This window comes from Brienomyrus brachyistius, chromosome 6 (assembly GCF_023856365.1).
Source record: "Brienomyrus brachyistius isolate T26 chromosome 6, BBRACH_0.4, whole genome shotgun sequence".
Taxonomy (NCBI): domain Eukaryota; kingdom Metazoa; phylum Chordata; class Actinopteri; order Osteoglossiformes; family Mormyridae; genus Brienomyrus; species Brienomyrus brachyistius.
Window position 1 is genome coordinate 26,911,505 of NC_064538.1, and position 25,306 is coordinate 26,936,810.

The window sequence follows — 25,306 nt, forward strand, 5'->3', positions numbered from 1 at the left end:
GGACCAATCAAATGAGAAACAAATGAGACTTAAGTGCTGATAAATAGCATAAAACCATCTTGAATTCTGAGGTTGAGGTTGTGTAGATTCCTCCAACTTCCCAAGTAGGAATTCCAGTTTCAGGGGGCATTCCAGTTGAAATTTCTAACTAGAAACTCAGAATTTCCAAGCTACAAGTTCAAATGGAACGCAGCATTACAGTGCGTTATATGTTAAGTTGTGGGTAAACTAAAATGAAATAATAGGTGTTCAGTCGAGATTTAAAAATGAGACCAATTCAGCAACCTGAATATGATCAAACAGTTCCACAATATTGGGGCCCTGTAGCAGAATGCTTTACCACCAACTGTTACTTTATTTATATGTGGAATGACCAGGATGCCTGTGTTCTGTGACCTTATTCATGGTGAGTTATGCATTGTACATTTTTATACAATTCATTTACACTTTCACTTCATATGGTCAACTCAAAAAGTAGACCAAAAAAAGACCTTCAGGAATGTAAGTTTGCAAGATCAAATCCACTCTATTATCACTATTATCACTGGACCAGAGACGTCTGTATCAGGCTTTCTTTCCATAGCAAATCTGGAGAGCAACCAAGCATTTTACAAGCTTGTCACAATGATTTTGATCCTAAAGTCAGCACAATTCGCTGAAGGTGGATCTGTCAGACAATGAAGAAACATATTCCAGCTCCATTTCTTTTTTCAGGCGTTTACTTGGCAGTTTTCCGCAGAAATAGGTAATTAAAGGGACCATGAAGCAACACTAAATCAACGCCGTTAGCCCTAGACGTCTCATATCTCTGTCCTTTCTCATGCTACACTAGAAGCTTTAATAGCTTTGAAAATCTTCTCTTTGGCTGGCCAAAGTAGAGGCAAGCAGTCTAACAAAATATCTTTTATGTCTGAAAAGGTGATGATAAGGGTTACTGCACTGATTATTTTTATCTACAACAAAGCAAAACAAAACCTACAGTATATATGAGTATGATAATGCAGCGATATAGCTACAGGATTTCACACATTAACTTCTCACATTACTCTCACATTTTTGGTTTTAACTGGCAAAGTATAGACCTTGTCTATTTTTTAGAATATAACGCAAATAAAAACCTATAGTAGGGCGGCATGGTGGTGCAGTGGTTAGCACTGTTGCCTCACACTCTGGTTCCCAGGTTCGAGTCTCCGCCTGGGTCACATGTGTGTGGAGTTTGTATGTTCTCCCCATGTCGTTGTGGGGTTTCCTCCGGGTACTCTGGTTTCCCCCCACAGTCCAAAGACATGCTGAGGCTAAATGGGGTTACTAAATTGCCCATAGATGTGCATGTGTGAGTGAATGGTGTGTGAGTGTGCCCTGCGATGGGCTGGCCCCCCATCCTGGGTTGTTCCCTGCCTCGTGCCCATTGCTTCCGGGATAGGCTCCGGACCCCCCGTGACCCAGTAGGATAAGTGGTTTGGAAAATGGATGGATGGATGGAAAAAACCTATGTGTAAGTCAAGCTGTTAGCATCAAAAGGCTTGACATCATTGCTGTTTTCCATGCTGTTTGCATTACAGAGATGGCAGTAACACAAAAATTATCAAAATAAAAGTATGAAAGTGAACCGTAAAGATAGTTTACAATTAGCAAAACAATCATAACTTTTCTTTCCCGGCAGGTCATCCCAAGTTCAGCACAAAGTAAAAGCTTTGGATTCAAGGACACATTTTTTTGTGCAATTATTTGAAGATTTTTAGAATTTCTTAGTATTACACTTAGGACCCTCGGTCTACTGTGCATTACATTTTATCTCTGTTTTGACACAGCATTTCCCCTGTAATTATTTTATATGGGGTTATGGTGGGGTGAAACAGCAGCTCAGTGATTAGTCACGTCTCACCCCCAGGGGATGGGGATCTCAAAGCCGCACTGAGTGTTTGTGGAGTTTGCATATTCTCCTCGTGTTGTTCTTCTGCAGTCTAACACACATTCATCGACTGAAGTTGTAAATTGCCTGGTATTTGTGGCGTTCCTGCCTTGTGCCCTGTGTTTGACTTCCTACTTTCCTCCACAGATATACAATGGCAGCATAGCACTACGTTTTCCATTTATTTATTTAATAAAAAAATTAATAAAAAATACAATGAGAATGGAACTTTCATGTTCACCACTAGACTCTGAGTTCTCCTTCCCCAGGGCATTTCATTGTAATCAAATGTAATCTGCATTTTCTGCTGCACAACAAACACAAGCATTACATTTGGTCCCCCAAGGCTGCAAACTGTTCAACAGTAAATACAAAAACACTCCCAGGAATTTCGATGAAGAGCGTCATATTCTAAATCAGTGTTTTATTTCTTAACATTATAACAATATGTCACACAGAGCATCCGGAACACAAACCCCAGGGTTCTGCACAAGTAAGTTTGTATACATCTTATTAAAATCTGTCATCACAAAGACAGTGATGGGTGAAAAAAACAAAGATTTTCAGGACACTATTCTCATCTGCATCTTCATCACCTCACTTTAAGAAAGATTAATTGGCATTTTTCTATACCAGATTAGGAATCGTATAGCCGGCCAAAAATCCCCACAAACACAGAAATGTGTGTGTGTAAACACGTTACAGGACTGATCTGGTGAAAGATATCTCTGCAGACGACTGTCAACAATGCTTGTCTTTCTCACTGTAATTATTGAGTAGCTTCATTTGTGTAAGGCAGAAATGTGTATCAATGTATAGTAAATATACTGTACAGTGTAAAAAAAATAAATACTGGCTGTAGTATAACATATGTGAATACGGGGAACAGAAAACTGCTTACATTTGGTTTTGAGTGCATAACAAACCTGTAGATACAGACGCACATATCAATAAACACAACAAAGGAAAGAACACTCGCCCGCGGCAGATTTGTTCCCATAACCAAAATGTTTAGAAAATCAACTGATTAATCAATAAATGTGAAACTGTCACCAATGACTCCTTGCCACCAGCACATACAGAATATTTGCAGGTAACAACATCTCTTCCATTTGTTTTTTTACCAACAGGTTTTACTTGTTGTTCTCCCAGATGCCTCTGAGTGCTATTTCAATTAGCATTCATTGCATAAAACAAGTAAATACACTATATGGCAGGAAATATGGGGACACCGGTGTGTCTGATTCTGAAACCAAACCGGCTTATAAACACAGATTTCTGGACCAGGGTTGTCCAATTCTCATTCTAGAGGGCCAGTCTGTAACACAGTTTGCAGAATTCCCAGTTCAAACAGAATTAATAAGGTGTGTCTGAGTACAGTCGCTGCTACAGCTAGTCGCTGTATCTTCTCAGCAGTTTACTGAGTGTTTAGGAGCTTGCTGTGTGATGGCACCTATACACTTTGAAACAACAGCCAACAGATGAACTGCAGTACATGAAAAGCCTTTTATGTTCCAACAAACAACACAATGCATCCCAGTCAATCATTTACGCTGAGGGTCTATCTCCCAAAGATCTACCACACAGCAGAAGAACATCTCTGTACAAGGCTGTTTTATGTGCTTTCTCCAGTAAGTATAGCAAATAATAGAGTTGTTAAGTCCAAAATCCAGACATCCAGACTATGCTACCTTACTTTATGTGAGGCCCATAAGCTGAATACTGTATGAACATAACATATACAGTAATGTGGTGTGTATTTCGTAATGCTAGTTAAGAAATCATTTTTTGCTGTATGAAGCAGTGGTCGATCTTGCCAACGGCAATATGGGCAAATCGCCCAGGGCGTGCAGCAGCTGAGACTTTTTACTGTCGCCTCCCCATGCATGTATTTGCTCTGTTATGGGCTAGCATCCTGTTCCAAAGTGTCCCCCAGCCTGGTGCTCCGGGCTGCCTGGGGATCAGCTCAAGGACCCCCGTCAACGTTTCCTTAATAATTTTGTAAGAATGCCATCAAGCACGTCTGATACGGCTGTTAATTCTCAATTTTTTAATTTTCATTTAAATTAACTGGCTTTTTAAAGTCATTCTAGCAAGCTCTCAGGAAACATCAGACATGACAGCACTGGTTAATGTCACCACGTGGGCGGAGATGTCATACCATCAGATCTGGATCTGGATAAAGGGGAGAGAGAGAGAGAGAGACGGTCGAGCCAAGCGAGCGGCAGAAAGGAAGATCTGAGGGCCCGACATTGCCAGTACAGTAGGTTCAGGAATTCTGGATTCTAAAGCACTGAGCTGTTAGTTTTCCTTGGAGAGCCCTCTGATGTTGAAAGACCTGAAAAAATCCGAGATGCATCACTGATGAGGCGTCCAAGAGCATAAAGCAATGAAATATCTAAATGCAGCTCTGGTACAAGAGAGGGAATGCCTTGAAAGAGGGAGGAGGACTGATTGTTGATGATTATTGTGCCGAAAGGCTCAAGGAAAACACAAAAGACCAAGGTCTTATCAGACAAGCCAACAGTGGTGCACCCACTGCATTGTACGTATAGTATGTGAATGAAAACAAGCCAGTTTATTTGATTACAGTCTAAACAGATGTGTGTGTCAGTGCAAAGCAAAAACAAAAGAGAACCAAAAGCGTTTTAACAAATCTTACAGTAAGTGCTGTTAATTTCATCCTTCGTTACATTATCACCACCTACAAAATAGCTTAGGAGTACAGTTAGGGTCTACTGTAAGTAGGGTCAAGCGGTACTCACTGGTATCCTTAATGTTAAAGGCTAAAATGTTAAAATGTCTGTCTTGGAGGTCGCCCTAGATAATTCACAGTAGGACAGAATTAACCACTCGGCCTTGTTTGGATATCATTGGCCTGTATTGTTCACAAACGACAAATTAGAAATGAAAGGGAAGCCTGTAATGTGAAGAGAAAAGCCCCTGTGGGCAGCAAAGGATATAGCAGTGATAAGAAACACCTTCGATGCTTTTCAAGATTTTGTCTATATTTAGATGTGGATGTTCCCGTGGGAAACAAAATTTCAAGTAAACTCTTGAAGAAAGTCGTGGAACAGGCTAAAAGGCAATTACTGTACTAGAAGAAAAAAAAACTAAACGCTACCAACTAACTGGCGCTTTTGGTGTTTCTAGTACAGCATATAATTTACCCACACACAGAAAAGACAATGAGATACTGTTAATACCATGGACTCTATACTCCATTCTATACATTTCTGAGCCAACTCCATACCTTTCCATTCTCTCACATGTGCACTCACTCTCCAACACAGACAAGTGGAAATATTTCCTGCCCAAACTTTGCTGCATACCATTGTATCATGCAGTGCTTCTGATGCTGCCTGTAGGTCTAGTCTGGCTTTCATGATTACATCATCATCTTATACCTGCTTTTAAAAGGAGCCCCACCTCAGCCACATCGACTGCCTGAATTCTCAGTGGCTACATTTCTGTCCATTAATTATTCAGAATGCTGGCATTCCTTTGTGCGCCATCCAAACATTTGAGGTTAGCAGGACCATGAAACACTCATATTTATGCCCGTGCATTACAGTACATTACAGCACTAAGGACATTGCGTGAATTAGCAATTCTAATGTGGAAGCAGCTATTTGTCCTCAGGGGGATGCTTGCAGAGTGAGGAAATAATATGTTCTGCATGACAGAGTACTGAAAAAAGCCCAGATCATGATGAGAAAATAAAACTTTGGATCAATTGCATCTGAGCCATATTCACGTTAAAGCAATACGGCTGAAACTGCCTGACAGCTTAGCTGTGCGGTTTTGAAGATGCTGTACTGGACAGCAGTGGTGGTGATGGCGTAGGGGTGGTCGGTCCCCCCCGTTGACTGACAGACCACAGATCTATACAGTCTATCATCGCTCTCCAGTCTGCACCGTGGTGCTCACACATGCCTGCGCTTCCGTGGCGAACGAGTAGTGCAACCTTTAACATGGTTGGGAATATGCGATGAATCACAATCTCTGTTCTCTGGAGAGCTCTGTCATTCTGTACCGTAAGTGATTAGAATTAATAAAGACTAAACAGCCTTCAGCAGGAAGCCTTTGGTTCCAGTAAACATGGTTCTAACTGCTAGGCAGGACCAAGTAAATCAGCTTGTATGAGACCTGCAGAGCTGAGGTTCTGTGTTAAATCAAAAATATCACGTCTTCTATTCTGGTGGTATTTAGCTGGGAAAAATGACCTTTGTGTCACAAACAACAATCAGTTCCACTTAACACTCAATTAACTAGAGGACTGGATGATTAGTGCTATATGGGGAACACCACACATAGAGAATTCTGTTACAACAATGATGTCACCTTCAGGAGCATCCACAGAAACGATGTGTTCTCTAAACTAACTAGACCTAACTAGACCAAACTAGACGATAGCCCTTATCTGGTAAGTTATGCTGATGCCAGTTCAATGCACACACTTGTCATATAAATAAACTCCATCGTTTTCATCTGTTAACAACTCACCATGTCTAGTCTCAGATGGTCCTCTTAGTTATGGCTGTCCGTCCAGGATACTGAAAAACTTTGAAAACAGTACACATTTTTGTTCCATAAGAGCACTTTGGCACTTGATTTCAGTAGTTATTGTTTTTCTCTAACTTAATTCTCACTAATTTGGCCAGTTCTCTCATTATTGAATCTATTGGCTCTTTCATTAGAGAGGGACCTCTAAGACCAGACACAGTAATCATGGTGTAAAAGGTTAGTTGCAATTAAAAAACATATATATACAGTACTGTGCAAAAGTCTTAGGCAGCCAAAGAAAATGATGTTTAAATGATATTTATGTTGGTGCAAAACTATGCTATTATGCCTGTTATGTGTGTTAGCATAACCATTTCAAAACCTCTGCTAAAATCACCCCATTATATCCAGCAACCATACAATACACCCAAGCATTTTCTGATTTGACCACTAGCCCACCTTGTTTAGCTTATCACTATTTAATGGACTAGTTAAGTTAATTAAATAAGTGAGCCACTGGTGAAATTTAATAAATAGATGAAATAGCTGGGGTGCCCCTGAGGAGAGGTTTGAAAACTGAAGTGGCATCCTTTTAGCTATCGAACTAGATGTCAGTAACTTTTCTGGACAGAAGAAATTTTTGCTAGTCTTTACTGTTTCTCTTAATTAAGTTCTGATGTTAAATTGTGATTTTTGTTCTGAGCAAATATGCAGTTACTATCCAGATAAATAACTTTAAACATTTCTTTTGACTGCCTAAGACTTCCGCAGAGTACTGTACTGTATATAGAGTACTCTGCAAAAGTCTTAGGGTGCCAAAGAAAATTATATTTACACGATCTTCATGCCACTTTGTCAAAGTGTGTCACTTAACCCTTTCAAAATATCTCCAGAAGTCTCCCCAGCATTTCAAATAAACAACTAATATACCCATATATTTCTTGACTGAATCATTAGTATACAATATTTAGCTATTCAGTGCCTCATCATGTCAGTTAACCAATTAAGCTGATTAATTAATTAATTGGTGAAATTTAACAAATACATAAAATTCCTGTGTGTCCTTGAGGAGAAGTTTGGGAAGTGAAGTGGTGTTCTACTAGGCAAAGCACAAAATATTGGTGATTTAGTAGTAGAAATTCTTGTTACATTGTACTGTGTTACTGTTCATTTACATATATTCTAATGTTATGATGTGTTCTTTTCTGAGCAAATATCGACATATTATATAATTTTGAGGTAACTAACCATTATAAAAAAAATTCTGTATTCTTTCACTGCAGTATGTTATCCTCACTGACACTGTAAGACTCTTCATAGCATTAATTTCTGTACAGTCCTATCAACTGTGTATTTCAAACAATTTTAACTATCCCAGGTCTGCACAAAAAAATACTTAAGAGGACAATCTCTGCTCTAAAGTCAGCCATTATCACTCACTTATTAAGTGTAAGAGGTCCCAGTCTGTACATGCAGCAAAACTCATACATTCTATCTGCAGTTCACATGATCATCTTAGTCCACAAAATTACTCTCCCGTGTCAGAACTGTGACACATGGTGATTTTTCATTTATGAAACATGCAGTACTTGAGCTGAACAAAATTAAGGATTTTTATACTACAGTCTCACACATGCATGAGATCGATATATAGGTTAAGTTTGTACTATGAGGTAAAAAATGTGCTTTATTTTCTGATTTTTTTATTATTATTATTGTTTATGAGTAATCCGTACCTGTCTGTCTTCCCAGTCCACGTGAATGCATTAAAATATCTCTGGTGTTTGTTCTTTTTTACTTTCCCATTACCATGTACTGGTCATGACCCCTCAGACCAGCGCAGGAAGAATCCTTTGAAGCATCTAAGAGTAAAAATACAATCTTTAAGAACCTCATTTAACATGTAAAACAGCAAATCCACCCAATTTTTAATTATGTAATATTTCACAGGAAATATAAATTTCACAAAAGGAAGAAACTTTTTCATAAATTACCTTTACTTGAACAGTATCATTGTATTGGTATTGTCACAGTTTAATGTGGCAAATGTATTTTTATGGTAAAAGCAGAAAAAATATAGATAGATAGATAGATAGATAGATAGATAGATAGATAGATAGATAGATAGATAGATAGATAGATAGATAGATAGATAGATAGATAGATAGATAGATAGATAGAATTTGAATAATAATGATATTGAATAATGATGAATAATAATAATGGTTAAGGGAAGACAGATATATCATAATGTGAAATGAGATTCACATTATTAGTTCAGAAATAGTTCAGTAATAGTTCAGAAAATCTTTTCAGTTGTCTAGGATGCAATTGCCTTATCATAAAACTCGTCCATCCATCCATTAAAACAATACATGATCAAAATGACAACAGAAATGACCTTAAATCTTTGTAAGTGTCACTTTACAATAAGGCTACCCATATAAAGGGTTAATGAATGGTTTATAATCTGGTTATTAATTAGGTAATTTACTTTGTAAATTATTAATAGACAATTTTAAACAAGTTATAACGCAGTTTTCTTTTTATTAATGAGTTACTACCATTTACAAGTGGCATAAGGGAGTCTTATTGTAAAGTGGTACCCCATAAGATTTAATGAATAACAATATCTCATTTCACTTTGTCACCTTTGTCACCAGCCATGCAGCCGGGCCGTTGTCCTCGCCCACCTGCGTTACCAGATGGCAAAGCCCCCCAGCCTCTCGGTCCACCTGTCTGTAAGATGGATAACTAATGGCTTCTTATTTAATGCTTTGTTACTCTGCTTACACCTACTCCATGATCTCTAATACCCATAAGTCATTGTGAATAAATGCAACATTGGCCTATGGGTTTATTTAATTTTTTTTACCTCAGACCATCGCAGTATTTTATGACAGTATTTTAGTGCTGTGTCTCAAAACATCTCATATTTGATTGGAATGTAATTGTCTTGCACTTTGGTAAAATTCATTGCTTTTGTACTTGCAAGGAACAGGTCAATCTATTTCTCCCAGGTGCGCGATATTTATGATGGCTTTGACAGAATCTTTGGGCATGACCGGCTGATTTAATGAAATGGCATTTACAGTGCATTTCCTGTCACCGTATGTGACCGGACGCTTAGAGACCCTACCGGGGAAATGCTGTACCACACCGCTGACTGTGTGTCTCAGTGAACGCTGTGGGGCAGTAAAGATTTAATGGCAATTTCAGCATTACTGCTGGAGTCTGACCTTGACAGCCTCTATGTGCTGTATCTTTCCCATGAGCTATTTGTGCCGTGATCAATAATCTTTAAAGTAAGGTGGTACGCCACAGAAGTGATCAGTAATAGTAACGCGGGGGGGGGGGGGATAACATCTTAAAGCAAGAACAGAAATATTTTAAATAAGGAAAACTAGGTTTATGAAATAGATACTCCTAACACATCCTAACACACCCTGCTGCATCAAAAAAGCATTGGCTGGATATCCAGATGAATTATGGGTAAGTGACTAATGACATCAGTTTTATTTTCCAGATCAGATATTGTCCAGAATGGCTCTTAAATGCAGTTTTGAATGTGACCTCTTTATTTGAAATTCCATTCAATGTTGTTGAAAAATGAGTGGGGTGAAAGATATGTCCTCACTCCAGGCACCTTCACTTTTTGTGCTGTCGGGTGTAGTCACCTTTGTGACGTAGTGCTACTTTGACAGTTTCACTCTTGTACCTTTGGAAACACACGACACGTCAGTACAGGCTTCTTGTGTGAGCTTGCTGCCCCCGCAGATGTCAAAATCTCTGAGTCCTGAATAATGCTTTTGTTCCTCATTTTTTAATACGCTGGGCAAATTACAGTAGGTGACACGTGTCAGGGAAACGTACCAATGATGTCACTGGCAGATAGCGGCCAAATAAACTGTCGCAAAAGTAGAAAAAATCTTTTGGTGAAGCAAGCGGACCATAATAAGTAAAAGGCTCCATCAGGACTGTCAGCACTGCAGTGGTTTATTGCTTCTGCTTGGCGAATAAAGATTTCCACCCTCTTGTTCTGATTTTTTCTTTTTTCTCCTGGACTTGAACTCCCCCTCCCAGCCTCATATGCTGTGCTTCGTAATAACCCTTCATCAGTGCTACAGTGTCCCAGTCTACAAGCAGGAAGTATCCCCTCTCAAGTCAGGCATTGTTAGTTGCTAGAAGACGAATATAGTGATTCCTATGAAATCAAAACAAGCAGCTCTCGAATCATTAAATCATTTTGTGCTTTTGCGACAAAGCAGGCACACAGCATATAAATTCTTAGGATAATATGTGATACTGTCAAAGGAAATATGAAAATTAAAATCCAAATGCATAAATAATCAAGCCATGCTGATGAAGCCATATAAGCATAAAAAGATAACAAGAAGCCAGATTACGGTCTTAAGAACCCAATTCAGGAAGATGTCATTAATGACATTGTGGTATGTCCCAGTAGCCCTCATTTTGTTTTACTATTATGGTATGAGGTGTTGATGTTCATTTGAACCATCAATCCATCCATCCACTAAGAATACCAGCTGGTATTGTGATTGTACGAATCTGCTAAGCAAACAAATGAGGGTGTTAAATCAGAAATGTAGCTAGTTTGAAGCAGTAGAAGAGAAGCACCCCGTCACTGTTGGCAGACCCATTATTGGTTAAGGAACTGGAATGCATTTTCTATCAACAGGCACCACAATGAAAACAGGCCTGGAAAACAGCTTCCCGTGCAGTGATTTTCTCTTCATGGCCACAAAAAGTTGATATAGCCTTATATTTACTTTTAGGAAACCTAAGAACATTCCAGAGCTGAAGGAATGTAGGATCAGGGAAATGTTGACATGACAGTAACAGCTCATGGGAGTTTAACTTACGCAAAAATGTTCTGAGGGCAGAATGAAAAATGATTGGTTCAGAGAGATAACCAATCATATTGTAGAGGAGGTGAGTTCAAGCAACTAGGGGAGGTGAAACCAAACAATCATATGACTACATATCTCTCAAATCTGATCAGTTATCTCTCTGAACCAATCATTTTCAGAACATTTTTGTGTAAGGAAAACTGCCATGAGTACAGTAACAGTATATACTCCTATAACAGAATGCATAGATAAATAGAATACATCAATTTGTCTCAGCAAGACAACAGTCAGTCTTGGTTAGTCCTATTGTCTCATTTCACATTTATCAATTTCATTGGCACTTTGTTATGAATGCTACCCTGCCCTGTGCCCAGTGCATCATGGGAAAGGCATCAGGCTTAATGTGACCCAGCACTGTATAGGACCTTGTGTAAAATAATGGATGGCATCGCCTCTAACTGGGGACCAAGCTCAATGCAGCTTAATACCCCCACAGTCCCCTAGATCAGTGTTTCCCAGTCGGGTCCTCGGGAACGCATAGACATTTCACGTTTTTGCTCCCTCCCACCTCCCAAGGGAGCCAAAATATGGGCCGACTGTGGGTCCCCAAGGACCGAATTGGGAAACACTGTCCTGGATCATCGGTTTTTGAAGCTCCAGGAATGTGAGTGATTCTAAATGATGGAGTCGGTGCTGGATTTCTGGTATGACTAGGAGCCCCCGAGATCAGTGACCATCACCAACCAGAGGGAGGAAGTGTAGGTGCTGCAGTCCAATCAGTACCTGGAGGTCCACTTAACAGAACAACATGTAAACACACACGGTCAGACATCATCCATTACGCAACTATGCAACTGTGCACTTTATCTCTATTTGCTTCTAAAATGAAATTCCTCTTGGGCTCAATAAAATACATCTATCTATCCATCTGACTAACTTCAGTGAAGAAATACTGAACAGACACCCAAAAAGATTGCTTAGTCACTCCCGGTGAACTGTGATTGGGAGAGCATGTTTTCATCCAAACCGAGGAAATTAATTGTGTAACATAAAATGTATATTTCTGACGGTAGAGCCATGATATTTAAGACATCAGTAGGATTATCAGAGGCCACAGCAAAGAACAGTACAGTGTGATAAAATGCCCTTTCTGCAATTAATCACTGCACATAACTGCTCATCTGAAAATTGTTTACATTTTCTTCATGTAACTGGAAAACATATCCGGAGCGATGAACAGTATGTTACCATGAATGGGAAATAGTCCATAAATAACATTACAAATTTACAAATAAACATTGGCATTGTTCATGTACGCAATGTAGTAGTATATAGTAACCAAATAAGAGTTGTACAGTATGTTGTTGAACAATTTCTGAATGATAATTCTGCAGTTTATACCGATGATTATACTTCTAACATCCACAGGTCACTTCTAAATGACGAAACACCACTAATCATAAAAACTTGTTTTTCTGAATCTTATATCATATAAAATGGTGTTACATGGGCATGCTAGTTTGTTGTAATTTAACTACCTAGATAGCATGTTCCATTTTGTTTTTAAATTATACTTTTAAATTGGAAATGTTTTTTTTCACCGATATGTACTATATACTCCAAATATTTGAAATAAATGAAAATGACAGAGCACTTATGAACAAAATTATATCCCATAGAGGAATGCATAAATAAGATAGGGGTTATAGTCATAGAATAATCACTGAGTAAGAGTATTACACAAGATTAATATAACATAGAGAGGTTATGATTGATCTATAAGACAGAGCGCCAGTGCCGATTTGGGTGCCATAACACTTTTTTTCAGATATTATTTTTACACTACCCTGGTTTTAATATATTTTTATTGAACACTTACTATTCAGAATCCTAGAGATCAGTAAAGCAACAAAACACAGTAAGAAATCATGCTGTCTGGCCCTCAGGGACAAAAAAAGATGGGGAAAAAACAAGACACACTCACATTTAAAATTCCCAGCTTGGCAATCAATTCTCCACCATTTAGTTTGAGTGACCCCTGCTGATGTGGCAGCTGCTTGAGATTTGGGAAAGGCGCTCAGTGCAGACGCAGTAGAATAACAATAGGCGCTTTCACAGCAAAGGAACTGCATATTCCGGAACCTGGCCTCAGTTTACAAGTCCCTGGGTCATCTCAACTTGGAACATTTGTAGCTCCTGGACACCACACAACAGGAAGTGGGACCTTTATGCTAAATAAATATAGGAGACGCAAAAAATTCATAGGTTAAACCTCACAAATAATTCCATACGAAACTACACCTACACGCCAAAACAACAGAGGATAAGTCGTTTAGTTAGATATTTCTGTGTTATTGGTTGGATCACGTTTTAAATGGAACACAGTGTTGTACATATATTTATATTTATTTATTTCCACTGTGTATTTATATAGTTTTTATCGTATTGTTTTTCATTTTTGCTGCTCTATTCTTGTACTATCTACTTTCTGCCATGACGATGAAAATTTCCCACTTGTGGGACTGATAAAGGATTATCTTACCTTATCTTATTTATATTTTACTTACAGTATATGATTCGCGACATGTTCATGAGTCTTATTAAATCTGGCCAGCAGATCAATCTTTAGTTTTCCTCAGAATAAAAAATTAAGGTATATCGGTTAGCGATCAAATTTTCTGATCCAGAAATATGAAGATGCAAGCAAAATATTTATTAATTGATGCATTAAATGTAATTGGGTACAAATAAATAATACCATCTGCTCGATTTTTGCTCCGTTACATCTCTTTTCCTGCACTTCCACGTAACTTCCAAGTTAGAGCTGGTGCTTGTGGTCAACCAATCAGCAACCTGTCGCTGTAACACCTCCCCAATAGTTTGTGTTTGAACGAAAAGTACCTAGAGTGTTTCTCAATATGTGTACTTGACCGTACAGTACTTGAGTTTTCATGTACCCGTTTTACGTCATCTTCCATTGCCAAAGAGCAGATCCAATGCTCAAGAACAGTTGTACAGAAGATGATAAAAATTCCTGGATGCCGTTCTTTCCCATCACCAAATATCAAGGATACATCTGTTGCAATCTGAACAAGCAAGACCAATTCCATGATTTATTGCACCCCCAAGTTCATTCTTGGGAGTCAAGTTAGCAAAACTGGTCTTGCCAAGACCACAAGTACGATCTTTGTGGTCTTGGTATTGAGAAACATCCATAGTTTGGCGTAGGCACTAAAAAAGGGTTCTGAAACTGCCTCAGAGGAACAACAACTGGGCCACAGACAGTACAGAGTTCCTGTAGTGTGTTTCCTGGTTCTGGAAAAAGGTTCTGGTTCCAGAAAAAGTTCCTGTGGTGTGAAACTGCCTAATACCACTGGGTTGTTTGAGCTGTCAGCAGCACACAATCACACTGGCACCCAGGTCACAAAAAATGGAAAGCAAATGTCCACGAAACATCTGAAAATTTGGGATTCGCACATTGCAATGATAAGCCCATTTAATTCATTAGATATGCTTGGAATTGGGGTCACAGTAGTCAACATCTCTGTCAACGTAATCATTAGAAACAGAAATTATTGGGCTGTGGCCATATTTGACTGAAAAATTACATGTTGATGGCTATTCTGTGTTGTCAAGCTGCTTGAATGCACGGAGGTGTTGGCTGAGGACTGAAGAGGTCTCCCTGGCTCTGTGGAGCTGCCTCTCACACCAGGAGGTCAGGGATTTCTGGAAGATCTCCACACGCACCCTGTGGAGCTTCTGTATCTGAAAGTCACACTACAGAAGTTAGGGGAATAGTCAATATCAATAATAATCTTAATAAACAATGACCTTTAGGGAACTTGTTTGTTTATGAATCATGGTATCTACTTTAAGTTTTAGCCTAATTGGGATTAATTAAGTAGGTATAGAAAATGGATGGATGGATGGATGGATGGATGGATAGATGGATGGATGGATGTAATTGCCAGTTACCTACCTCTACACTGGCAATATCAGAAATTTGTCTGAATTCTTTTTCTGTAACTTTCTTGATTTCCTCCATCTAAATCCAAAATAAGATAGTAACAAAAAAAAATTGACACTGTAGACATTCTTTATTCCGGGAATCATGTATCATAGAAAGATTTGTCTGCTAGTATCGTGAACCAAATTGTCTACTCTAGATATGGAGGATACTGCTGACCCCTACTGGTCAAAATAGGAGTCATAGCATGTAAGTTACATTGCACTCATTGGAAGAATATGGTCCTATTTACTGAAATTAATTATGCATGAATAACTTTAGTGCAGGATTGTATTTTTCAAGTCAAAGTGGCCAATGAAGAGCAGAGCACTTAAAAATTAACTATTTTGCATAGCCCTTACACATTGTGTGGTAGGTTCAATTTGGAAGATTTGCCTACAGGCATGAAAAAAAATGATGATTAATTTGGAGAACACAGAGGAGCTAGGCAAAATTAATTATGAGAAAACCAAATGAAGTTATTTAAGTGGTGGAAGAACATTTTTTTTTTCAAATATGTGCATCCACTTACATTTGCTTTTTTAGCTGATTTGGCTTTCTCCAGGTTTTTACTGTTATGTTCTAATTCGACTAGCTTGCAGGTCCTCCGAAACAGCATTTCCTGTGTGACAGCATAACAAAGCAATACTTCGAAAATGGCCAATCAATAGTACCGATAAAGGAATACAGATCAATTATGCAATAATATGCAAATAAAGCAAAGGATTCCAATGCACTGTATAAGTGGACAATGCACACGCAAAGGAGCACCACTGTAATTTCCATTTCGTGTCATTATTTCTACTTGTTCTTTTGTCAGTCATTTTTGTAATTAAACAAATCATTTCAAACAAATCAAGCCCTTTCACATTTTTAAAGTATACTACATACAGACGATTTGGTCAAATAATCCTGCTGCTAATTACTGAAAATGTAGTATGGTCATTGTTGAACAGAAGAATGACTGCACAGATCTCCTTGAGAGATGAAGAGTGTGATGTCAAACCCTTTCACCTGCATCCGCTACCTTTGCCCACCCAACACTTATGCCGTCACTAACCGCCCTTATGGCCACATCTTCAGCTCGTCTTCTGACATCCCAGATACTGTTAACCCTCCCTGAACTCAACCTCCATCCTGTCTTCCCTTCCAGTCAACCTTTCCTTTCCTTTCCTTACACACCTCCTTCACGTAAAATCTCTTTCCCAATATTTCCATGCCTTTCCATGTCCATGTCAGCTGAATCCCAAATGAAGCAGGTTTCGAGTCACATCTGTAGATGTGCTCTGCATGGCTATGTCTGCTGTTGTATGGTGCTCCATGGTTAACATACATAGTGAGAAGAAGGTAGAGGCCGTTCACCTTTTCTGATTCTTCGTAACGTGAAACCAGGTCCAGCCCCAGGCCAAATGTGTTCAGGTTGTTTTCAGCAACACACTCATAGTTTTTCTTTGCAAAAGAGATTAAATTGGAATGAGAAGTTCGTTTGATTTATCAGAATCTTTATACAACTGAAGCGTTTTTTTTTGCCTAGAACAAAATTCCTAATATTGCGCCCCAAAAAAATCAATACAACAAAATATCATATACAGTTGATAGAATTTTTGTCATAAAACACGAGTTTATAAAAATTAGGTTTAACCCTGACAAGTAAACAAACAAAAAAACAAAAACAAACAAACAAACAAATACTTGCCAACAATATTACCCTAAGGGCCCATATTAGGGTTAGCAAACTGAGGCTAGGGTTAGGGTTAAAAAAAAGTATGACATTTTCAGACAACATCATGTGTTTTTATGACTGGTCTGCTCCCCATTAAGATAGGATATCACAATTCATTATGCTTTAGTACTATACGTAGTACTTCTCAACAGCCTGTAGTATTACCCTAAGGCCCCAAATCAGGGTTAGCAAACTGAGGCTAGGGTTAGGGTTAAAAAAAGAATGGCATTTTCAGACAACATCATGTGTTTTTATGACTGGTCTGCTCCCCCTTAGGAAAGGAAACCACAGCTTAGCATGCTTTCATAGCATATTTTCTACTTGCCAACAACCTGCAGTATTACCCTAAGGGCCCATATTAAGGTCAGCAAACTGAGGCTATGGTTAGGGTTAGAAAAAGTATGGCATTTCCAAGCATCAACATGTGTTTTTATGCTATGGTAGTTGCTTGTGCCAGTGTGTGTTTATGTCTGTGTCCCCTAGGTGGGGCCAGAGGAAACCTATATAAGTGCTTCCTGGGAGCAAAGGAAGAGGAGGTATCTGAGTGCCAGAGTGGAGAGCTGGGGAGATGGAGAGATGGAGAGCTGGGGAGATGGAGAGATGGAGAGCTGGTTTTGGCGGGAGTTGGAGTGGAGGCCTTTGTTTGGAGCCCTGTAATGTTTGCCTAAGCTTGCTTGGTTGTGAGATTAAACCAAGGTGCCAGAAGGGGGGTTAGCGCCTTTTCCTGTGTGCCTAGTTTCTCTTGTTTTGGATTTAGTTAGGAAGAAAGGTTACTGTATGTTGTTGTATTTTATTTCCTTTTCTTTTAGACTAGGCTAGTTTGTGGGGTGGTGTTAGTGCTGGATTTTGTTTGTTATTTTGGCCTTGCTTACTCCCTGGAGAAATGACTGCGTTGCTCCAAATAAAGAAAGGAATCTGATATTGGGGTTTGGTGTAGTTATTACATGTCTCTCTCTCTCTCTCTCTCTCGCTGTGGTGTGTATCGGGGTCTAGACTGGTGTCTAAGAAGTCTGATCCCCTGTAGAATAGGAAACCACCGCTTAGCATGCTTTCATAGCATATTTCCTACTTTCCTTCTAACAGCCTGTAGTATTACCCTAAGGCCCCAAATTAGGGTTAGCAAACTGGGGCTATGCTTTGGGTTAGAAGAAATGTCATTTTCAGGCACCATCATGTGTTTTTATGACAGTTCTAATCCCCCTTAGGATAGGAAACCACAGTTTATTTATCCATTTTCCAAACCGCTTGTCCTACTGGGTCGCGGGGGGTCTGTAGCCTAATGGGCACGAGCAATGGGCACGAGGCAGGGAACAACTCAGGATGGGGGGCCAGCCCATCGCAGGGCACACTCACACACCATTCACGCACACATGCACTCCTATGGGCAATTTAGCAACTCCAATTAGCCTCAACAAGTCTTTGGACTGTGGGAGGAAACCGGAGTACCCGGAGGAAACCCCACGGCAACATGGGGAGAACATGCAAACTCCACACACGTGACCCAGGCGGAGACTCGAACCCAGGTCCCAGAGGTGTGAGGCAACAGTGCTAACCACTGCACCACCATGCCGCCCCCGTATTATTACTTATTTAAAAGTTATTTATTAAGCTTTATCAAAATATGCTAAAAGAAATTAACTATTCATCAAGCACACTGGGACTAAGAGCTGTGCCTTTTTTGCTCTGTAAACATGACCTTACCTTAACAATGTTAATAATTTCAGACAGCTTCAGGGATAGTCTGTAGGAAATTATAAAAGCAGCCACAAAAATCAAAATCATGCACGCTTCATAAGTAAGTGGACCAGTGGATAGACATACCAAGTGCTACAGCAACTAAAACTAAGTTGCTATTACTGGAAGAACTTAAAATTCTCCTAAATATGTTCATTTTCAAGTATCAAGCTTTCAGGTATAAACGTAATATTTAAAATCCTGCAAAAGGACATTTTAAAAATTCAATATACAGGTACTATACAGTATCTTCACACTGCTACAATGGATACAGGATTAATACTCTCTTACTTTGAGAAGGTTTTGGCTGTTGGGTCTTCATCTGGCCCAACTCCAAGATGCAGAGTGGTTGAAAAATGACCACAAGCAAGGGCAATGTCTACAGAAACACAAGGGCACCCAGACAATAAGCTTCGATTGTACTAAATACAAGACAAATCATGGAGGAGACCGACATCTCACTTACTTTGCTGTGTCCTCACTACAGCAATGAGTCTCTGCAGAAGAAGTGGGAAGGATGATTAGGATTCAGGGATAACAAGTAACCAACATGGATATCAAGGTCTCTTTTGAAATGAAGATCCTACTTCTGTTGTAGCTTTTGTTAATCGTATGAGAGATGAGTTTCTGGCCCTCTCATTTTGAAAGAATTCATCAACATCCTGCAGGAAAAAAAAAACAATGTGAATGAATGGAAGATGGGGGCGGCATAGTGGTGCAGTGGTTAGCACTGTTGCCTCACACCTCTGGGACCTGGGTTCGAGTCTCCGCCTGGGTCACATGTGTGTGGAGTTTGCATGTTCTTCCCATGTCGTCGTGGGGTTTCCTCCAGGTACTCCGGTTTCCCCCCACAGTCCAAAAACATGCTGAGGCTAATTGGAGTTGCTAAATTGCCCATAGGAATGCATTTTAGAGTGTATGGTGTGTGAGTGTGCCCTGCAATGGGCTGGCCCCCCACCCTGGGTTGTTCCCTGCCTCGTGCCCATTACTTCCGGGATAGGCTCTGGACCCCCCGCGACCCAGTAGGATGAGCGGTTTGGAAAATAGATGGATGGATGGATGGATGAATGGAAGATGTAACCTTAACAAGCTACTATAGTTGGCTCTACTGTTACTTTTGCACTGCTCAGCTGAGGTGTATGATGGGTGAGAAGTTACAGTGAGCTACCTGGTGATTTTCCTTCTTTATTTCTTCCAGAGCCTGACTGAGGCGGTTAAGCATCCCTTGTCGCCCTGCCTGCCCACCAGGTCCCTAGCCCAAAAAAAGGCAGCACATCAGTGATTCACACCACAGAAACACAAATTAACATTCACTGTAAAGGCTGACACACTGTATATACAGTAAGGATACTGAGGTGATACAGAGATGATAAAACACAGAAACAGAGCAGAGCACAGGATAGGATCCCCTAGGATAACCTTTTTATTAATCATTGTAACACTATCGTGTGGAATGTGCCTTTATGAAAAGGTCCAAATCTCCATTGACATAAAAGCCTCACTTCTAAAACTATGACCTGATGATATGTGAGAGTAATAATGCACATTCATAAGTACAGTCGAAATAGAGACTGACAACAACTAGTTCCTAGGTTGTCTCAGACATCATCGGATTTTCCTCAGCAAACACGATAATCACTTGCAAACATAGATGATTAATAAATCTTTGCGAAACTTTCTCCGCCTACTTTTAAACAGAAACTGCCACTGAAATAAGTTGCTATAAGACACCAAAAACATTTATTATTTGTGCATAAATGGATGAAAAAATGTATACTGGTCTTGTCGATCAAAAACAGCATTGCAGCTCTCCAAATATCCTCAGAACAGCTAACCCATTTTACCAGACATTAGATTGCTTTTATATGTTGCTACACCAAGAACCATGCCAGCCAAAATAGCATTTTGTTCAATGGGGCAGGCTATATTATCCCACAGAAGGAACTATACCTATATTCAGCAGCAGTGCACCAACACACACACACACACACACACACACACACACAGTGGGTAACCACATTCCACTGCTTCTCCTGCCAGAGAAACAGATTTATCTTTATTCCAAATGGGTGACTTGAGAAGGACGGCATTAATCTCTCTGCTTTTCAGAAGAAACTGGACATAAACCTGCATGTGACTGAGGCAGGAATCGTCCCCCACCTGATTCTGTGTGAAGAAGCTCCACAGGGCCTGGTTCTTGCCCAGCGTGGTGTGAGATACCACCAGCTGCAGGTATATCTCCAGGGCCATGCAATAGGCTTTCCAGTCATCATCTAGCCCCAGGAGTCCTGAAACACAGACTCATTGTGGGACTACCGGAGTTTATTCCAAAAAAGGTTTCTCTTGCTTAACAGATACCAGAACCTAATGTTCTGGTCGATAGAGCCCCATTTGTATTAGTTAGACATCACACTACTGGAAAGTAAAGATTGCTAATTATGAAGACTGGACAATAAAGATATTCAGCTCCTAATAATTAAAGATGGTGATTTTCTTAATTACTTAGACATTCCCTTAAATTAAAAAAGGAATAAATCGTTTCATCTCACACATACCAAGCTGTTTAATCATTTTTTCCCGCGTGTTTGATTGAAACACACAAGGTTTTGCTGGCAACGGTGGAAACTGTGAGGAGAAACATCAGATAAATCATAATTATTTATCATGGCACCACTGCTTGGCATCGCACACGTCTGCCTACTCACATGCCTGTTGTTAGCATGAGAGCAGCCTTCTAGGGCCACATTTGCCAGACTTCGGTACAACATTTTTTGTGGCGGTAACCATTATTAAGGAATTCAATACCAAGTTGGCATCAGTGGCAAATCCCTCAGGACCTACAGAGGAGTGCGGACTTTATGTCAGTTACTCATAAGCTTTGAAGGATGAGAAGAGTACTGACTATAATCCCTTGAAGCCCAGGAGGCCCATCTGGCATTAGCAGACACTGCTGAAGCCACTCAAAATCCTCAAATTTCCTGTCCACGCAATGCTGCTTGTTGCTGGGAAGCTGCAAAGATGACAAACAGAAGCAGCCAGTTGAAAACTTCATTTTCACTTTCATAGACGTAGTAGCTGTACTGCTAATGGCAAACACATGTAATAATACCATTTTTACGCCAACAAATACTACTAGTTAAAGGGTTTTGCACACGACAGGTATCTACCACCTTTCCATTTATTTCATAAACTGCAAATTTTTTATTCTCGTTAAGCATTGGAAATTACAGTGAACAACTGCAGTATAAATGAAAATATAAGTCAAATAAAACAAGTTTCCTTTATAACATGGAAAGAGCTTGTAACAGTGCATCTCTGACATCCTAAACTGGTTGTGTGGTGATGACAGTCAAATTTTAGGCCGTCCTTTAACTTTAAATGCATTAGTTAACTGTTTCATCCCGTGCGATCAGCATGAGAGTATGAAAGCAGTATGTAACGTCATCTTTAATAAATCTGAAAAATCTAGCTGAACAGTAATGTCCCATGTAAAAAGAATGCATCAAAATTTCTCTGCTATTAAAACTGATAGAGGTGGTTATTTTGATGCATCAACGATATGAGTTTTCTTGCTAATGAAGGCACTCAAATTGTGAACATACTGCAAATTTCTTAGCAAAGAATATTGAGTATTTTTACTGTTAGGTCAGTGACATGCAAATGTAGAAAATCTCTATGTGCAGAAACTTTTGACTGGTAGTGTTGTTCAAAAGCCAAATTCTCATTTAAAATCCATAAGGACTCGTGCACGACAGAAACAGAGAAACTGGGCTCATTTTAAAATCGATTGTCTTATGCATACTTTGTAAAGCCCTTTAAGAAAAACACATCTAGAAAAAGCAATGCAGGAACCAAAAGCTTTAAATTTCAAGGATATTTGCTGAAAATGTCATTACAACACTGAAAGAAAATGCTGGCTTGTGAACTCGCAGCACAGAACAGGTCACATTCCGAGTTCCGTTTTCTTACCTCTTGGGCTCTAACAACGAACACCAATGAATTCTCTCTTTTTATGACTTCAGTCACTTTGATGCTGGAAACACTTAGATTAAAACCAGACACTGAAACTTCAGGTGCTCCGTCCTGCAACCAGCAATTTTCATAATTTTGGGGACATTTATTATTGAATTGACAGCTGAGACAAAAAATGAACACTGATTTTCATATTACTGAGTACAAGAATATTGTAAATACAAGGCCATCTGGCTAAAATGTATAAACGAATGAGGAAGCCAATGCCTTTACTGTATATGTTTGACACAAAACCATTTGGCCCAGAGTAAAACAAAAAAAAAAAAAAAAAGACATAACCCCATAAACTTTTATACACATACACAGATAGGAAGTAATCAGTTGCTGGGTGCATCATATTTAAAAGAGCATTTTTAAATTAAACTGTAGAGCAAAGCAATCTAAATATGCATGTGCCAATAGCATATGCTGCAAAGACTATGCACATCGATAATACTAAAAGCATCCATTTTCACCTTACCATCATTTCTGAAACACTGACCACCATATACAGGAATCTTCCACACTGGGCTGTAACTCAAGGACTCCAGGATTTTAAAGGAATTTCACTGCAGTGTATCTCCGTATATAGACGGACATAGAATTAAAACCTTACTTTGGAACTAGTGCAGGGATTTTTTTTCCCTTTGGTCAAAGTGCATCCTCATTCTACATGAAAGTCGTAAAACTGTTTGCTGCTGTGGTGATATTTCAAAAGGCTTTAGTAGCAATGTGTTACTCGATAACTACCAGAGACTATACTGTGAAAGTGTTCTTGGGTGTCATTGTTTTGCATACATTTCTGTACATGAAGGCAAATATCTTACAGGTCAGAATGTGGACAAAAAAAACAAACCACTCTGTATACACAGACAGAGAGAATTAAAATCACTGACTAAACACTGTGCTTCATCATTACAATGAAAACTTTAATAATAAACAAATAGCATGACTAAACTCCTTCACAGGACCTGCCACCCCCTGCGCATTATTCCCCAGCAGAATTCCGGCCCGGTGTGGGCCTCTGTCCTATCATCAGAATAATCATACATGAACTCTTTAAAAGGATCTTCCGTGATGTCAAAGCAGTCACCATCAAAAAAAATATTGCCATTCCAGATATTCGCTTTCTTCCTGCATATGGAATCCCCAGATGTTTCCGGAATCATGAAACAGCTCACCATCATATTGGCTGTGGTAGTTGGCAAAGCGTTCCCCAAATGTGACCTCATCCTTGCCTCCCATCTCAGAGAACTTGTGGCCAATCTCCTCATACCTCTTCTGCTGCCTATCAGTAGAGAGGACCTTGTAAGCTGCACAAAATGCAAATACGAGGTTTCATTATTACTACAACTTTATCTGCAACTTAAGTCTACTGCACTTAAAACTACTACACATTAATTGAAAGAAAGATGTGGAATTTACTATTTGCAACAATAAAAGTACTAACTTAGCTGATGAGGGTCATTAAATTTAGAGATAAAAATTCCACGGGGATTTTATAGCAGGTAAATTTCTCACACACACACACACACACACACACACACACACACACACACACACTAAGCACCTACTGCATTACCACAGACGCACTGTGCTATCGGCACGTCGCATTTCCATTACTTATTCTATACAGTACACACGCATATTCACCTTCAGCGATTTCTCTGAAAACGGCCGCGCTATCAGGATGATTGTTTTTGTCTGGATGGTACTTCATTGCTTTCTTGTAAAACGCTTGTTTTATTTGACGGCCCGTGGCTGAATGCGGGACATCCAAAATTTCATAGTAGTTTTTCCCAGCCTCGGCCACGCACAATAACACACTCGCCACCGCAAGGTATTTAGAACAAAACATAATTTTCCTGGTAAAGAAAAACTTCAACTCAGTAATTAAACACGCCTGATCAGGCAGTGTGCAACACAAAGTTATGATGCCAGAGTGTAAACAAAAAAAGTTGTTTAGGTACTCGCAATATAACATCCCGCCGGGGTGGAAACAGATTCATTTTAAACTAGAGTTCGCTTAATTAACGCAGCACCTCCTACTAGCGTTTCAAAGCACCGGCGCCTTTTAAACTAATTAGATCGCCTGGGCGTATTTCCATCTGGTGGAGAGGAGTGAACCGTGTAGTTTCGGATCTATGTACTGAACACGTATTGTAATGTTATTTAGAATTTTTAATTTTGATATTACCAGTATGCCTAGACTAAATATGCTATTCCTTTAATTGTTATGACGAATTCTGATACTGTATCATATTGAATGAATGTTATATTCCTGTATTTGCAAAATTCATATTGCGTTCAGTTAAATTATTTAATCTTTAGTAAATTAGAAAATTAGGTGCTAACGTAATCAGAACTATATGACAATTAGCACCTGATTATAGCATGAATTATCAGCCGAATATCATCTTTTTATTACTGATAAATTAAAATATGCGGTCTGAATGACCACCTGCATATACTGCGGTTATTTGGGACTGGTTGGTCATATGCGCCCATAGCAGACGGAGCATAATGTTATTTGGAAATCTGGA

The 25,306-nt window shown here is 39.3% G+C and overlaps 1 protein-coding gene and 1 long non-coding RNA gene across 3 annotated transcripts in view; one reads left to right on the top strand and one right to left on the bottom strand.

Annotated features, from left to right (window-relative positions):
* LOC125744712 (uncharacterized) overlaps positions 1 to 17,937 on the top strand; it is a 64,444-nt gene extending 46,507 nt beyond the window's left edge. Inside the window, exons 2-3 of the long non-coding RNA XR_007398486.1 lie at positions 9,082 to 9,159; positions 17,502 to 17,937. This is a non-coding gene — a long non-coding RNA (uncharacterized LOC125744712). The remainder of the gene's footprint in view (positions 1 to 9,081; positions 9,160 to 17,501) is intronic.
* On the bottom strand, positions 14,197 to 24,798 carry si:dkey-28n18.9 (uncharacterized). Of its 2 annotated transcripts, none has more exons than XM_049016822.1 (15): positions 24,417 to 24,798; positions 23,945 to 24,051; positions 22,722 to 22,835; positions 21,655 to 21,762; positions 21,308 to 21,377; positions 20,913 to 21,040; positions 19,921 to 20,004; positions 19,340 to 19,414; positions 19,219 to 19,249; positions 19,044 to 19,131; positions 18,720 to 18,759; positions 16,658 to 16,744; positions 15,828 to 15,917; positions 15,269 to 15,334; positions 14,197 to 15,054 (listed from the first exon to the last, which is right to left on the bottom strand). In XM_049016822.1, the coding sequence occupies exons 1-15, from the start codon at positions 24,745 to 24,747 to the stop codon at positions 14,908 to 14,910; spliced, it is 1,566 nt and encodes a 521-aa protein (XP_048872779.1). In that variant the 5' UTR covers positions 24,748 to 24,798; the 3' UTR covers positions 14,197 to 14,907. The 2 variants fall into 2 exon arrangements, with proteins under 2 accessions (XP_048872779.1, XP_048872780.1); XM_049016823.1 differs by having other exon boundaries at positions 23,945 to 24,076.
* Between the last annotated feature and the right edge of the window lie 508 nt (positions 24,799 to 25,306).